This window comes from Bacillus rossius, chromosome 3, assembly GCF_032445375.1.
Source record: "Bacillus rossius redtenbacheri isolate Brsri chromosome 3, Brsri_v3, whole genome shotgun sequence".
Classification (NCBI taxonomy): Eukaryota; Metazoa; Arthropoda; class Insecta; order Phasmatodea; family Bacillidae; genus Bacillus; species Bacillus rossius.
In genome coordinates this window covers 76,430,468-76,448,673 of record NC_086332.1, presented here as the reverse complement: position 1 = coordinate 76,448,673, position 18,206 = coordinate 76,430,468, and the positions used below count along the sequence as shown (strand labels likewise).

The window sequence follows — 18,206 nt, the reverse complement described above, 5'->3', positions numbered from 1 at the left end:
AACTCCCAACTCCACTGTACTAACTCCGTGCCCTGGAACCTTCGTCCAAGGACTTTGCCGCTCTGCCGCACCCGCGGCACTATCGCCCCGGAAATTCCGCCGCGGGAGAACTCCCGACTGAACTCATCAGAGGCCGGCATCCTCGACTTATATATTGGCCAAGGCGCCACTTCTAGAATTCACAAGCGTGGCTGGGGCCAGTCGCGTTATTCCGCGCCGACCCGACGGCATAAATCTCTCGAAACACATGTCGGCGGCTCCCAGGTGGCGCGCGGGACTTCCCAGCTGCGAGGTGTCAGGTGTCTAGCTATCAGCGCCGTGCGGGGAGTGGAGCGCTGGAGGGAGGGGAAGCAACAATCCTTGTAATCTTCCAGGCGCGCGCAGCGCATCTCATGTTGCGGTGGCCACATGACGTCAGTGGCCGTGTGGGGCTGCCAGCCAGCACTGCACCTGCACGTGTCGTGGCCTTGCTCAAGTTCGTAACATTGCCCCCTTCTTAAACCTGTTCATCCCGAACAGGTAACACTGCGCTGTTGTGAGTCATGCGGCGAAGCCATCCTACGCAGCGGGCAGGTGTACTGAATATGGCCTACTTCCTGACAGATGTAACATTGCGGCCATCCTCAGACTCTTCGGGTCCGTAGGCCAGCTTTGCGGTGACTATGGGTCTCGCTCTTCCGCACCTGCTGCTGTGGCACTTCTCTTTCCATTAGGCAACCCCGCTGAACACGTTCCCATTCCGGGCACCTCCCTTGAGAATGCCCTTGTCGGCACGCAGAAACAGAATACCATAGTCGACTTCCCGTTCCTTTAACCAGTGAGCTACTACCCTCCTTAATCCTGCTGTCACATCAATGTCCTTCCTCCTTCGGTTTCGTCACACGACTCAGGCGGTCATGTTGGACATGCCCTCTTTCTCGACACGCGTAACATCGTGGGCGACCTCTTCACCGTCGGACCGGTAGACTCTTCTCCTGTTCGATCGTTGTCTCACAGCGTTGTTCTTCTCCCTTGGGCTTCCTAACATGATTTGGACACTCGCCCCGGATGTGTCCTAGTTCTTTGCAGACGAAGCACCACTGTCTTCCCCTTGTTTCCTGAAATTGCGATCTATTCAACAGCTTCCTCAGTGCTCCAAGTATAATCTCTTCGTAAGTATCTGAGCGGCTATTCGCTTGGTGGTAAGGTTATAACACGGCCTTTCTCTCTCTCTGATACTCATTTTTTTTGAGGTAATGCAGGCAGCTTCGATTTCCAGGGCGTGAATCAAAGCTTCGCAGCTCTTCTTGTGTCGGCCCAAACAAAGAGTTTGCTGAACCTCCGCATCTCTGAGCCCATCTATAAAAGCACTAGTGGCTAGCTGCTGGCGGAACTCTGTTGGTGCCTCTGGGTAGGCGAGGTGCATGAGTCGCTCGATGTCGGCTTCGAACTCTTGGAGGGTTTCCAACGATCTCTGTTGACGTATTCAGGGCTGTTCTGTAAACCTCGCCCATGTGTCGGTCGCCATACCTCAGCTCAAGGGTCTCTACTAATACCCGATATTCTTTCTGGTCTGGAACTGGTATGGTCTGCAGCAGCTCTAGTGGGGATCCTCGCAGGGCCAAGACAAGTGCCGTAGCCCTTTTCTTCATCGTCCCAGCCATTTACTTCAGCAGCTGCCTCAAACTGTCGCCTGTAGACAGCCCACGACGATTGCACATCAAAGGTGGGTGACTTGAATTTTGGGTGACCGGTTGCGCCTTCCACCTTCACATCTCCAGACTGCTCCTTTTCGTAGCCGATGCAGCTTCCTTGATCATCCGATGGCACTCTTCAGTTACAGCTGCTACTTGCTGTTCGGTGGTCTGCTTGAACTGAGCTAGGTGTTGTGCCATCATTTCTTCATGTTCGGCTAGCTGTTGCTCTTGTTCTGCAAGATGCTGCTCCAAACACTGCATTTTGCCTTCCAAATGGATGCTGGTTTCATCGATGGTCTTTTTAATTTCTTCTTGGTTTTTCTTGATGTCCTCTATCTCTTCCTTCATAGTTTCTTCATCTCCTCTTGGCACTTATCAATTTTATTCTTCATTTCTTCCTGGCCACTCTTCATTTCATTCTTTCTTCCTGGCTACTCTTCATCTCGTCAAGCCTATTTTCCATTTTCTCCTGGCTACTCTTCAGTTCTTCCTTGTTACTCTTCATTTCATTTTTCATTTCTTCCTTGTTACTCTTCATTTCTTCCCTGTTACTCTTAATTTCATTCTTCATTTCTTCCCTCATTTCAGACAGGAATGCCATTAAATTCTTATACTCGTCGGCAGCCATATTTCTTGTCCACATGTACTACAAGCCTAACACTAATGTCTTAAGACGACACTGTAATTTCCTCTATGAGCTAACCAAAACCCCTACTAAACACTAACACTTATTTCCAAACTACTACACTTAAAACTAACTACAGTTCGTAACACTTGTTGCAATCTCAAAAATCTAATTAAATTTTAATTCACTATAAACTAATCATAAATTCTTTAAATTAGGGCTATCCCACTTCTGACACCAGAAATGTTGCGATATGGGGTTTGTAAAGGATAGCCCTTTTAAAGATTTTATATCACTACACAGTTTTATTTATTGCCACTATTTACATCACTAAAAAATAGAGTCTTCTAAAATGCCTAGTAATTAATTACACTTAAAAATGTTGCTTCCCCAGTTACTCGGTTCTTACACACTGCACACCTCGCTGGGCCGCACCTCTGGCGGGACTCTCGCCGCAGTACATCTCGTAGATCTCCGTCGCAGGACTCCGTAGCCGCACTTCACAGCCGCCCTCCGGACTGCCGTCGCACCTCCCTTCACCAAGGACCCACTCGACGCCTGGCTCGGAACTTCGCTCGGAACTCCGCCGCGCCCGCGACACTATTGTCCGGAACTGAATTCTCCGCCCTGGAACCTTCGTCCAGGGACTTTGCCGCTTTATCGCCCATGAAATCTGCCGCGGGAAAACTCCCGTCTCCACTGAACTGACTCCGCGCCCTGGAACCTTCGTCCAAGGACTTCGCCGCTCTGATGCACCCGCGGCACTATCGCCCCGGAAACTCCGCCGCAGAGAACTCCAGACTGAACTCATCGGAGGCCGGCGTCCTCGGCTTATATATCGGCCCAGGCGCCACTTCTAGAATTCACGAGCGCGGCTGGGGCCAGTCGCGTCATTCCGCACCTACCCGACAGCAGAAATCTCTCGAAACATGTGTCGGTGGCTACCAGGTGGTGCTCGGGACTCCCCAGCTGCGAGGTGTCAGGTGTCTAGCTATCAGCGCCGCGCGGGGAGTGGAGGGCTGGAGGGAGGGGAAACGACAATCGATGTAATCTTCCAGGCGCACGCAGCGCATCTCATGTTGCGGTGGCCTAGTGACGTCAGTGGCCGTGTGGGGCTGCCAGCCAGCTCTGCACCTGCACGTGTCGCAGCCTGGCTCACGTTCGTAACAGTACATTAGCGTAGCCTTTTAAAAATTACAAGCAAATACACATCCCCTGCCCCTTATGCAAATTGTGCATAATCCACTGGGCTGGTGTGTTTTAAGCCTTAACATAGATTTTTGAAGTGAAAACATCTATGGGAAGGTTTGGATAGGTAGTAAATTCATGTAAGTCGTCATCGACATGGTCACGTGACGTGTTAACGATAACATTATATCTCTTCCTATTAGTATAACTTATTGCGCTTTTAAATCTTAAGTATACAATTACTGTACAGTAAAAAGTGAGTACAAAATATATTAATATTCTCATATAGATATATAGTTTGAATAACGAAGAAAACATAGTCTTTGTAGCAATATAACCTAAAAATTAATAACATCATTATTAATTTTTTTAATACCTACAAATACTATGCAATGTGTATTTTATAGTAATTTAGGAGTTATTTTACTAACGTGATGAAAAAAATTTGTTGTGTGATAATATATTTTCGTAAAAAATTGCGAAAAAGTCTCTGATTTTTATCAAAAAATATTTTCTTATGTTACACAATTATATTACAAAGTTAGTATTTCTTATTTCAAATTATATTTGTATTTTCTTAATTCTATTATTAATATTAATAATAGTTACTGCTATTATTATTAATTCTATCACCTGAAGTTTGTGAAAAAATGTTGTGTACATTATACATATTGTTATTCTTTATAAATATCTATTTTTAATATTTTTTTTAGATCCTCTATTTTGTGTGGAAAATGGTGTCTTTGTAGCAATATAACCTAAAAATTAAGAACATCATTATTAATTTTTTTAATACCTACAATGCAATGCATATTTTATAGTAATTTAGGAGTTATTTTACTAACATGATACAACAATTTGTTGTGTGATAATATTTTTTCGTAAAAATTGTGAAAATGTTTTCACTTCTGTTGGCAGTCCTCATGACTATAGGAAGGTTTGGATATGGAGTAAATTCATGTAAGTTGTCATCAACATGGTCATGTGATGTGTTAATTTTTTTATATTTCAAGGATAAAACTTAACTTATTATATTTTTAAAGATACAATTTTTAATTTTATCTTTATTTTCCAAGGAAATTTTAACGTGATTGTGTGGTACATATTGCGAGTATTGGATATTTTTTAGTAGGTAGTTTAGTTGAGGTTATGTTTTTTTCTTTTGTTTATTTATTTACTATGTGAATTTCTTCAAATGTCAGGTTGTTGATTTATTAGAGATAATGTTGATTATTTGTAGATTTAAGTTAGTAATTTTTTTATTCTTTCATTGAAAAAACTTAATTTCTTCTAGTTTTAAAGTTATTATTGGTAGGGGTAAAACTTACGGGTTCGCATCACCGACATGCTAGTGATATAATACCAAAATCATTTTCTTGCTTACATTTGATGTAGAAATGATATCATCTAAAGGCCCCCACACACGTCAGTCCAAACCATCAGTTCGGACTGTTCAGTCGGAACTTACAGTTTGGAATGAACTGAAGCTCTCTGCACACACGATCAGTCCATGCGCTCAGTTCGGACTGAACAGTACGAACTGACAGTTTGGACTGAACTGAAGCTTTCCCCACACACGATCAGTCTTGTGGTTAGGTATTATTTTTAATGTTGTTGTGGTAATCTTTACTTTTGATGTTCCACAAACATTCATGTTCATGCCACAACTCTATAAAATAAGCAAGAAAATCTTTCGACCAGGAAGCCATTTCAGAGGAATAAATCTATTTCACGATAAACACAAACTATATATCTCCCTTTTCTATGACACAAACCTAGAACTAAAGCAAACAAAGATTATATAAACAAAGACGTCTGCTACGAAGCTCAGCTGTTGATTAAATGGACTGATTGCTTGGACTGACGGAATGTCTATACCCCCACACGGCAGTTCTGACTGTGGGCTTTCGAGCCCACAGTCCGATTTGATGGAAAGTTATCAGTCCGTCAGTTCAAACTGTTCAGTCCAAAGTCCTTGCACACACATGGCAGTTCTGGCTGTTCAGTTCCGACTGTAAAGTCTAAACTGTCAGTTTGGACTGATCGTGTGTGGCGCCCTTTACACATTTAAAAACAAAATTTTAAGTTTTCATTTCTGTTTACTTTTTTTTTTTTTTTTTTTTTTAAAGTGATGGGTAAATTCAGATTGTGAAATCGATTGATCATCATTTCAATGGAATCAAAGGACTCAGGCTGACATTCTGGAGCATAATTTATAGGACAAATGTGTGACGTATTCTTCAAGTACACTGTTTTAGTAAGAAATTAGATTCATAAACTACATACTTTACAGCTTCAACATGGTTGTAAAAGCTCTCAAAGTTAGGAGCTAGTATAATCTCTAAACTCACACTGAACTACTAACCGTCTCGTATCCAGCACAAATGGCGGACACATTCAATCTGTTTGATAGAGTGCTACACAAGTACATGAACAAAATGTTTTCAAACCATTTATGAACCATCCAGTAATGAAAAAAAAATTATGTAGCAGCAAGAACCATCTTCTTTTAACCATCAGGCAGCTAGCGTAGAAAACTATCCAATATTATTTCTGTATCAGAGGCATTTCAATGATACCAACATAATTATTTTACTCAGCCATGTTAGAAGTGCTATCAATTCATGGAGAAATAACTATGACCAAACACTAACCATTCATTTACTCCTTACATCATTAGTTATCACTAGCGTGAAAAACATATCCAAGCAAACAAATCACTGTGCAAACGAACACTGTACGTAGTTTGTATTTTATATAGTTTTTAAGCCAAAAAATGCACAAAAAAAACCAGACATGGGTGTTTTTAATACATAGTTATTTGAGATAATTTTCCCCTAGTTGGAATCTACATCTATAAATAGCATGGAAGTTGCTATACGGACAGAAATGCTTATCAGTTGAAAGTGTAGTATAAAATTTGCTTTTGTTGCTGTCATCAAACAGAATAATCACAGAGCAGTCACAAGAATATTTTGTAGACACCGTTTTTATTTTCTACGACTTCTTTGAATCTACTAACTCTCTCTCTCTCTCTCTCTCTCTCTCTCTTTCTCTCTTTCTCTCTCTCTCTCTCTCTCTCTCTATATATATATATATATATATATATATATATATATATATATATATATGTTGCTTTGGTTTGTATTAAATGACTTTGTAGTATTCCTAGTGGCTGTTAGTTGTGCCACTAGCAGCCACTCACATGAGGCTCCAAATTATTGTCTCGCAAACAATCACAGCAGTGAGGGTTAAAACAAATTTTTTCATGAATCTACACTACGTTATCAAGCTATTTATAAGTCGTCCATCTAGTAAGCACCACGGCATTTTCAGATCTGTAACCAAAACAATCATGAATGTCAGCGTCAATATTCAATGGTTTTGTAATTGAAGTGGGTTGATTATTCCCCGTACAGCAGAACCTCGAAACTATGTATCACATTATTTTAATTGGGTACTGAACTTGATTCGTCAATATTTAGATTACGATTTCCATCCTATCAAAGGAACGACAGTGGTTGAGTTGTTAGATCACTCACCTTTCACCAACACAATCCAGATTCGATTACAGACAGGATAAACACAAGTGGAAAACGTGACTGACTTTGCCATGGGCTGGTGGGTTTTCTCAGGGTACTCCTGTTTCCCAGACACAATCAATCCATCAATGCCACATCCTCACCTCATCACTCTTAATCTCCTCTAATAACCCAGATTTCATTAAGATGTTAAGCCCCGATACAGTTATTTTTCCCATTCACTAAGGAATTTAGACTAACTGGCTTTCAACTGATTAATCTGAGTTTTTTTACACTTTATCATGCTACTAAGCTAATTATATTACTTTATTTACTGTGTCAAAGGAACATATATAATAAAATAATTGTAGTTTAATTGTACAAAAGAAATAGCACTGATTCACATTGCATAAATTTATGTATATCAGGTCTTTAAGGTAACTTAAGAGATACTCTGCCATATATTTATTAGCTATTAATTCACTATTAAGTATTTTTAATTACAAATCTATTAAAGCTGTTATTAGTTACAATTGTTAATAACAAACAGAGATTTACTTCTTCTTTAAATAAAGATAAGTTTGATAGCACTATCTGATGGAATCGAAATCGAAGAATCAAATCCCAAATATGAGAAACAAAACTGGAATTAGAATTGACATGTTTTAGGAACCAACCCACTTACACTTGGGTAACATTTGTCGCGGATCCGAGTGACGAACAAATGGCTGCAAGTTATCAAGCATACAGTGATTTCAGTCCATGCAGAACAATACCCTGAAGTGTTAACTCAGCACAACTAATAACAAGCGACCACAGGTTCACAATTCCATACACAAAATTCTGAAATATAAAAACCTCCCAAAACAGAAATTCAATTGTGTCTTGTTCTGAGCACAATTAATTATGCCTTTTCAAGTGACGTCTAAAATTCTCACACTACGCAAATAGTGCGATGTGGAAATACTTGCAGGAAAGTCACTATACGTGTCAGGTTGCTAAAAGTTATGACCACTGTTGTGTTTGTCTGAGGTATTGGCTTAACATTATTTTTGTTGCTCTTGTGCTTATTTTTGCTAAGCAAATCTAAAAAAGAGTGCTTCGAGATGCTGGAGATAGATGATACCTTATGTTATAGTAACTGCTACATTTATTTTAATAAGTGATAATTTTTGTAATGAATTATTTGAGAAAACTAACGAATGTGTTTGAACTCACTGTTAAATTGTTTAGTGAAACAAAGTAAACTAAGAACTAAACAGGAAGTGCATCTATGAATGGATGGTGTCTTAAATGCAAGTAAATACAGTACTAAACAAAAAAATAAATAAATTAGTTACCTAATAAAGTTTGTACTAAGTATGTATTTTATGGTCAAAGATAAAAATTATAGCTTGCAAATGGAAAAAAGTTGTACTAAGTACGTAGTTTACAATAAAGGATGAATATTAGATTGTAAATATTGATATGTTACAGAAAAAAAATTGGTGCGTGTACTTATGTACACGAGTGAGAAGTTATACTTCTTTGGCATCATTAAAAAATAGTTTTTAATTGCATGCAAATAATTAATTACAATAAAATAATAAAAGGGCTGGAAAAAGATAGCCAACACAGTCAATAAAGTTCAGTTTAAATTTGATAAATTAAATAAATAAAATTTAGAGAATAATAAATATATATGACATAATTTGTACTAAATATTATAAGATACTTAATTTTAAATATTTATTATTGATTATTTAATATTTTAAAAGAAATTAAATAAATTTAATAATAAATTCAAAAATTAAATTTAAGTTTAATCATTTTTTAAATATTTATTATTTTCTTAATTTAAATTTCACCTTTTATTTTTATCAAAAAGTTTTCATTAAATTTGTTTATTTATTTTTATAAATAAGTATTTATTATATATTCAATTAAATAATAAATATTAAAAATTAATATTTTAATTTGATGTCTGATTTTAATTTTTATCGCAAATTTTTTATTAAACTTTTTATTAAATTTATTCCTTTATTTTGTAAATATTAAATAACCAATAATAAATATTTAACATTAATCATTTAATAATATTTAGTATTAATTAAATTAAATAATAATATTTTAATTTATATCAATAGATAATACATACAGATAGTTAACCTCAATTATATTGAAGCACATGAAAAAATATATAAGCATAATTTTTTTACTAATGTTTACGAATAATAATATTAATCAAAATATTCAATTTAAATCACTACTGAATATAATTTATTAGCACATATATAATTCGCACTTGTATGAAACTAAAACACGTGTTGTGAAAGTAGAAACTAGAAACATGTGGATAAATATTATAAATATGAAAACAGTGATCAGAGGCGACGAGCGTGCCAACATGCGCGACTAATAGAGGTTCTATTTCTAGGTATTTTGTTGGTAGCTTTTTTTCGAGACTTAATGAGCGGTTTAGCGGGCAGCTTCAACCTGTTAAATTTGTGTTACAGTGATGAGCGCGCATCTTAAAATTTCACTATTTTTTCATAACACGCCTAAAGAAGTATAACTTCAAAAAGTCTTTAAATAAAATTTAAATACTAGATTTTACAAATAATACATAAATAACAACCCAACATTTTTTTAATGCCATTTTTTAAAAAAAAAAATCTACAAAGGTATAAAAGTTTGGAAACTACTTGTTCAAATCAAAATTGACGTGCCCTGGATTCGAAGTCAGTGTCCTAGGCGCCATGGATAGGATCACAGAGAGCCCGGACGTCGTAGGGCGTGACAGGTTTATAGTGCCTTATTTCTTACCGGGGCGTCAGGTCAAGAAGGTCCTACATGCGTGCGACCGTAAGGGGAGCTAAGAATCCTCTGGCGACCGACTATGTGCGCGCTCGCTGCGACGACCTGCCCTGCCATTCGTCAGTCCTCCACAAGTATCACCATGCCTGGCAGCCCCGGTCTTAGCAGTATCCGTGATAGTGGCTAACCATAACAAGTGACCAAATATTCTGCGCTTATCCAACTAAAATTCTGAAATATAACAAATTTGTAAGTTAAAAAAAAAAAAGAAAATGGTTTCCAGGAATTCAGACTTGACATACGGGACGGTGAACCTGGGCGCAAGCGAGCAGATGCACTGACCAGTTGAAGCGCAGCAGGGCCACGGATGTGGCGAGGTACGGCAGCATGAAGAACAGGGAGAACTGGTGGGTGCGCCACAGGCCGCCGAACAGCTCCACCAGGTTGAACGCCGCCACGGAGCAGGCGATGACCACGGACTGGCCCACCTCCAGGCCGTTCACACCGGCCAGGATGTTGATGGCGTTGGTGCAGAACACGGCCAGCATGCCCATGTACACGTAGAACAGCCAGCCTGCAACCACAGCAGCCAGCGGCGTGCTAACTACAGTTCACTGCTCATTCGCTCGTTCGAGGCGTGCTACTTTCCAAGACAATTCATTCAGTTAGTCCGGAACAAAAATAAGCAGTCCACAAACTTCTCACCCTTACTACTTTATTAAAAGTCACCTGTCCACACTAACAACAAAACATAACCATTTTATACTGTGCTAGCTGACCCGGCAAACTTCGTACCGCCTAACAGTCAACGAATGTCATCTTAACTTTTAGCTAAACTTAATTTAGGATTTTACTAACACAAATAAATGAATACTAAAAATCTCAATAAAAGTACAAAAATCAAGTACAGTAGTCTCCCTATTAACCGCGGGCGGATGATCCGCGGTGCGGAATATCCGCGCATGCTACGAAAAAATACAGCACATATGTAAATCTGTATTTTATTACAAGTGAGCAAATTTAAACTCTACTGACGAGTGTATTGTGTGCAGTATACAGTAAAACGCCACAGGCGAGCCCAGTGCGAAGGCGCAGATGACTCACGAAGCGGCTTTGCAACACATCGTCGGACTGCCTCACTATTTAGAGGAACAAGACGACGATGCGCAGTTGGCTGAAAATCTTATGCTGCGGAAATTCAATCAAGAATTAAGAAAAGATGTTTCCAAAGCAAGAAACAAAAGCAAGTGACTGATTTTTTCAAAAAGTTTCAAATTTAAAGAGTTGTGCTTTTTTAGTGTCTAATGAAGTCTGTGAGTACGTACAGTATGTACTGTATCCTTGTTACGAAGTAAGTACCGAGCACTTTTATGTTTACATCACTGAAATGTATTGTATGTTAAGTATTCAGTAAAATACTACAATTTTAGCATCATTTAATAATTTTTACTGTTAATTGTAACTTTTACTGTACATAAATTTGTAAATTTTTAAGTTGAAATAATGTTTTCTTTTTTGTTTCCCATTTTCGGCTCTTTTGCGGATTATCCGCGATTTTCACTATCCGCGGTGGACCCGCCACTTAATTTCGCGGATAATCGGGAGTGTACTGTATTTCAATGGCGTGTCAGCAAGACATCTGCTTTATTGAAGCTATGTATTTTGCTGCATGGGTTGCACTCGGGTTGATTCTCTTCAGTGAAGCACTTTGTGATATACGACATTTTTCGTTTGCTCGCTCACTCAACCATTTGTTATTTTTGTAGTTAGCAATGATGTTCGGGAACACTTTGTTGACGAGCTCGTCTTTTGAGGAGATGAAATAGCAAAAATTCGGAGGAAATGAAATAATCTGCTCTGGTGTTTGAGAAGCACGAAGTTAGGCCATACTAACGCTGCGCTCTTCTGTTGCGCAATTTCATGTCCTTCAGTGGATTGATTCGCAATGTTTCGAAGCCTAATTGCATTACAGCATTGTTATTAATAATACTCGCATGATAAGATTTATTAATAACACTCTCACAAAACAAACAAATCAACCGATAACCTTTATACTTTTTTTTCAAAACAAATAATTGACAACACGAAACAAAAAAAAATTACTCTCGCGACTTACAGCTTATATACTGACAGGCAGCGGCACTGGAATGTTCCAAGAGTTTCTCATACATTCTGTGTTTTCAATCTAGTTTTCTTTTTCTGTGGTAGTGCTGTAGTGTTAATGTGATTGGGTGATTCATTTTAAATAATTATAATGATAAAAGTAAACAATAAATCCCAAAATGGGTAAAAACAATTGTCCCAAACATGATGACGACAAACGATTTAGAACTTTTAGTTTTTCTTACTCTCTCTCTACTTTATTAGTTAGAATAACTTCGCAGCTATTGCTTAGCGAACATAGAGAAATAACTCTCACAGTTTGTACGTCTGTAACTTTGTATGTCTATGGCCAACCTGCATGACAAGAGTTCCAAAACAAATTTATTTAGAAAATATTTTTTTTCTGTGAATTTTATCAATATTTTAATAATTATTCTGCTATTCGGGGCGGAGACGAATCCAACAAATCAGAGATCATTAAAATTGGTCCAGTCGTTCTTGAGTAATAAATGGTGTAACTAACCCGACTTTGTTTTATATGTATAGATATTAATTTTTTTTTTCCAGTAAAATTATAAAGATGTACGATAATCTCACTAAACCACTAATCAGTAGGGACAAGATTATAATATGGTGAATTGTAATAAAACCAAAATAACACTGAAAAGCACGCCCATACACCATATACAGTAAACTCATTATCCGCGCATGGTACGAAAAAATACAGCAAATATGTAAATCTGTATTTTATTACAAGTGAGCAAATTTGAACTCTACTGACGAGTGTATTGTGTGCAGTATACCGTAAAATGCCACAGGTCTTGTCGGAACTCACACAGAAGGCTGGCATGCGTAATTATTCAGTAAAATACTAAAATTTTAGCATCATTTAAAATTTTTTACTGTTAATTATAATTTTTACTGTACATAAATTTTTAGATTTTTAAAGTTGAAATTAATGTTTCCTTTTTTGTTTCCCATTTTCGGCTCTTTTGTGGATTATACACGGATTTCACTATCCGCGGTGGCCCAGCCACTTAATTTCGTGGATAATTGGGAGTGTACTGTAACACAGAAATTCAAGTTAATACACCACAAAGCACCGAAATGCAATTAAAAAAAATGAAACTAATAATTTTCAATAAAAACTTAATCTTAATAACAAATACAGAATCTTTAAAAACTTAAATTCAATTAAATTAATTTAATTAGTCTTATGTTTTAACTACAATTTAATAAAAAAAAAAATTGGAAAAAGTTAACTTCTTTTAAGTTTTGCAGCTGTTATTAGTTACTCATTTTTACACTATGACCACAGAACATTTTTTCAAACACAGAAATAATTAACAGTTTTATTTTTCTTGTTCAGAAAAGTTAGACATGCTTATTACAAATCATCATATTGAAAAAGTGCATTATATGTATCAGTTGTAAAGACGTGGTTTTGGAGAAATTAGTATCACGGGATATTAAAGTATTATATTCGTTCAGTAATGTGCTATCTGTTTTAATAAACAGATTGCTATCTCTTTTTCTCTAGTGTAAACGCACCTTTATGAATTTTTTTCATCCTCCAAAACCTGTTTGGTTGTTTGAATCAAACATTTATTTGGAGAATTTTTTTTTTTAATTACTCCTAAATATATTAACTTTGTATGGATTCAATATTTGTCACATTAAAGGGAGTAAAACAGATTTTTCTGTATTTCAAAACCTACATACATTTCTACCCTTTTGGTCAGATTTTTTTTCCATAACAAACTCAACCAAGATTTTCCATGACCATATTTTATGTATGTATCAGTTTGGTGATTGGCTAAAATTACGGCAGTTATTGTATCCGCACATGCACGCACACACATAAGAGAGAGAGAGTTTTGAATAAATCTTGTATAAACTTTTGAGTTGATTGTTTTAAAACCTTGAAATCTGGTCCCTGCTGACGAAGCAGGGCAGTGGGAGCAGTACGCACCCAGGTCGACGGTCAGGCCGCACCACTGGCGGAACGGCTTGGGCACCACGACGCTGGTGGAGTTGAAGTTGACGTAGTAGACCATGAGCAACGGCAGGGACGCGATGGTGGCCACCAGCAGCTTGTGGCGCCACCGCAGGTCCAGCACGTCGTCCACGAACCCCAGCAGCAGCATGCAGCATATGGACAGCAGGGCCGCCAACATCTCCACAAACTGCGAGCACCCCACTGCCTCTTTGGATTCCTGAGCACTTCGCCACAGCTTGCAATACAGCTACCAAATTACCATGGGGGTCCTTAAATAACCGGTCAACTAAATTAAACGCTTTTTAAGAAAATTGCTGTACGACGTTTTTGCATCACAGGAACGAGAGAAAGCAAAATATTTAATAATGAGCAAATTTCATATAAAACCAAGGTACTATTTACAGGGTTTTTTTTTTTTTTTTTTTTAGGTTAGAATGCTGAAACCTTTTGCGAGATAATCTCCACGAGATTTAAGTGAATAGTGTTGATATGTTTATACATGATGTGTAAATACTATATATGTACTGAAGAGATGTGTCAAAAAACCTGGCAAAAGGATGCTGGAAATTTTAAGTTTTCTAAATTACAGTACCGATAATTTTTTATTTCAGGACTATTATCACTACCTATTCTCTAGTTTCACAACTTTTGTGACCTGTGCACAACCTGATAACACCTTCTGGCTCGACATGCTGTAGGACCTAGCCTCAGGCACTTTCCGAGGGCAACATTCCTACACTGGTGTAGTTATTATGAAAGTTGTAGTCACATGCTTGAAATAATTGGCCCTTTTATCCCCAGTGATTACAGACCAAAAACTGTTAATGAACATTACAATATGAGTGAAGGCTTGAAAAAATATAAATTATATCATGCCAAAAATTTTAATATTAAATTGGAGAAAAAAATTTAAAAATCCAACATGAAGGGGATAAATTTCCCTAAATATACGTAGGTACTATGTTTTCTTATTGAAAATAATAATGACATAGTGATAATTCAAAATGATTCTTTGAAACCATAGTTTCTTCCATTTAATGATAAACTAATAAATCAAAATTTCAAAAACCATTCATTATGACTTTTGAAATGATTTGTACCATTTATAACCAAATACAAACTGATCTCAGAGTATAAAAAATGAACTTGAATATACGGCTTTTTTAATATAGATACCCTCGAAAAATAGAAGTTTTAAATTTCTTCCACCTTCTATTCTCTTAGTGAATATTGTGTCACATTCACTAAATATCTTACAGTAATTTTTTTTTATTTATTTAGTATACAGCATGCCTAATTTTAATCTTGCTACCCCCTTTTGCAAACAGCGATTTGGTGACATTTGTTAACGTATTGGAAAGAACATTTCATTCATGACACATTAGAGATGAAGAAATTTTTTTATTTATTAAATTTCTGCTTATTATCTCATTATATTGAAATTTCAGGATGTCTACAAATAAGTACTTGGTGAACAAAATTAAGGACTTTTTCAGGACCTTTAAATAAAGTTGTCTTACCACTTCTCTACATCATAGATTATTTTATATATAAAATGCAAAATTAAACATAATGTTACGAGGTGGCTAGCAACGAGGCTAGCCATCCAGTGGGGGCGTCACGCTTCGGGAGGGGCGCGATACAGGTAGTGTTTGTCCCTCCATTACCACTACACGTCTCTTCCGATTAGTGGTTTTTCGAAAGAGTCAGGGTGGCCTCTCTCCAACTCATCTGGGGGATTCTGCCTGCCCCCATAGCCTGTCTGCGTGATGTGGCATAACTAGAACACCATTGTTCTAGCAGCTTCGAGCGTTAAGTTGGGGATTCTGATGGTGCGGCACTTTCCAGGACGGAACTTTTCGCAGGTATATAAGACGACGCTGACCTCCGGCTGGAGAAGTGAAAGGGGCTGGTGGTGACACCAGTGAGCGAGTGTGAGAAGGGTACGAGATCGATGAATCTTCAGACTAATGAAAGCGGTTAGTGACCCCTTGGCGAACGATAGCGGATGATGGGTTCAATGTGCGAAGATTGGAGCTTCAGGGAAGAGAAGCATTCGGGATGGTTTGTGTGTGCGGCGGACGCGTTGCGGTTGTCGATACAGAGGTACGCAGTAAGAGACAAGCAGTAGAGAGAGTCCCTGTCGAGCCAAGCTCTATTGGAGAGAGTAACAAGAGGACATTAGTGTGATTAATTTGTGGACAGTCATTTACAAGAATTAGTGTGATTATTAGTTAGTAAATAAAACTACATTTAATTAATAGGGCTATCCTTCCAGAACTGTTCCTAGTCAAAGGTCTGCTTTTTGTGAACTGTATATCATCTTGTGTTATAATTGCTGACTACACCAATGTACAGTATAAGACTTTCATCCAGTATTTCATGGTTTGGAAAATTCTGTAATCCAACACCAACCAAGCTGCTCGTACTCAGAAATTTTCAGGTTTATTCCAGCAATTGACTTTGACCGCCAAGTGACATTACTGTTCTGACGTTACTTGTTTGTTCAGAGTTTATCGTTGCTGACCGTTTACGTTTCAGTAATGTTTCCTGCTTTCCAGTGGGTTACATTTTGTAATTCTCCCGTACATTTTCATAATAATAATCTTTTGTAGAAGATATTTCACACAAACATCCAATGTGAAAATCAGAAACCTTTTTTAAACATTCACACTCATCTGCATTTTTTCTATTGAGTAGCTTATTATAACGTGTTTTAAAAAGCATTGTACTCTATATAAATTTTTCCTTGGCATGTCCGTTAAATCTCTACTGACATTTGATAATCCGGCAAACTATAACCTGTCATGGCCATGGAGGATGAAGACCTTTCAATATATTTTTTATTTAGTGTTCATTACAATTTGCTAAACTTTTGTTTATACTGACTACCTAATGACATTCATTACAGAGCCAGTAGCAGACTGAAAAATTTGAGCTAGGGTATATTTGATGTATTTAACTCATTGGCATTAACCATATTTTTATATAAAATGGCACATTCAATATCTCTGTGCAAACTTGAACTGGATACAAAAAAATTAAACTAAATTTTTAGGTTCACTTCCAATAATATTGTTACGTTTTGTTAAAATCTCACAAAAAATGACAACCAGCTATTTAAAAATTATTTACCAAGCAGTAGAAAGACTTAAATATTTTACCTCATTATCTGTCAGATTAACATAGTTTTTTTCTGTGATGTGTTGGTTAAATGGCACTGGAATGAAGAGGAAAAGTGTGATGAGGAAAATACATCCAGTCACCACACCTTGTGCTTCAGGTCTGCAACACAACACAAGATAACATAAGCTAAAGCCATTTCAGAACTGCATACTGTAGAAACTCTCAAAATACTAAAATACTGGAGAGATTTTAACACTTACTAAGGAATGACTGGTAGCAGAAAAAAGGAGGGAACTATCATGACAGCGATGGCCGGGGATAATAAAAATCACCAACTGGTAAGATCTATAATGCATTATAGGAGAAATTAATTTCAGTGTAAAAATTGTTGTGAGAAGATATAAAACAAGAATCAATGCAGATAGATAGCTGTATACTCTGTGCTTCCTCCAGTTGTGCTTTGGCTAACAAAGTGGTGCAAAATATGATAGGAAAAAATATACTTCCATTAAAAATTCTAACTTTTGCATTTTTATCATCAACCAACATTTGTGACATCAAAAAACACCATTTCAGATTTTTTTTTTTTTATTCTTTCAGATATGTCCTCAAACTCTACAATTAATAAACTAACTGTACGCCTACCTAAATACCATTTATATAATGAACAATTAATATAAATTTACATATATAACTAAAAATATATTTACACTTTTTTTTCTTCAGATTATCATTCTGAGCAACTGACTAAGATAATTTGTCTCAAAGGCTTAATAACGATTTTTCTGATATTTCCAATACTTACATGCGTTCTTTTTTAGTTTTGCTCATATCAATGCCGCACAAATTAGCTCTGATAAACATATCTTTCAGGCGAGGAATTGTTTTCAGTGTAGCAAAATATGCTGCTACTGACATTAAAGCATTTATAACAACTGGCCACATATTACTTATTATTGAGTCTTTATAGTCAAATAACTACATGGACTGAGATTATGACTCCTGAAGCGCTAAGTTGTCAACATCACACGTGCTCTTGGTAGCAGTTCAAACTAGTTTGAATAGTACTAGCCATGCACTTGTGTAAACAGAGCTCCCTTAACACGTCACCCACCGACTGAATTATTCGGCTGTCTGCTAAACTGCTTGTTGACTGTCGCTCAGCTGTTTAC

General features: G+C 37.1%; 1 protein-coding gene across 2 annotated transcripts in view; it reads right to left on the bottom strand.

Moving 5' to 3' along the window:
- The window catches only part of LOC134530928 (UDP-N-acetylglucosamine--dolichyl-phosphate N-acetylglucosaminephosphotransferase), a 59,688-nt gene extending 41,514 nt beyond the window's left edge, over positions 1-18,174 (bottom strand). For both annotated transcript variants that reach the window (XM_063366245.1, XM_063366244.1), the window contains exons 1-4: positions 17,840-18,174; positions 17,073-17,193; positions 13,882-14,095; positions 10,149-10,380 (exon numbers count right to left, since the gene is read on the bottom strand). In XM_063366245.1, coding sequence (XP_063222315.1) covers positions 10,149-10,380; positions 13,882-14,095; positions 17,073-17,193; positions 17,840-17,979 — 707 coding nt within the window. In that variant the 5' untranslated portion in view covers positions 17,980-18,174. The remainder of the gene's footprint in view (positions 1-10,148; positions 10,381-13,881; positions 14,096-17,072; positions 17,194-17,839) is intronic.
- Positions 18,175-18,206: the final 32 nt, after the last annotated feature.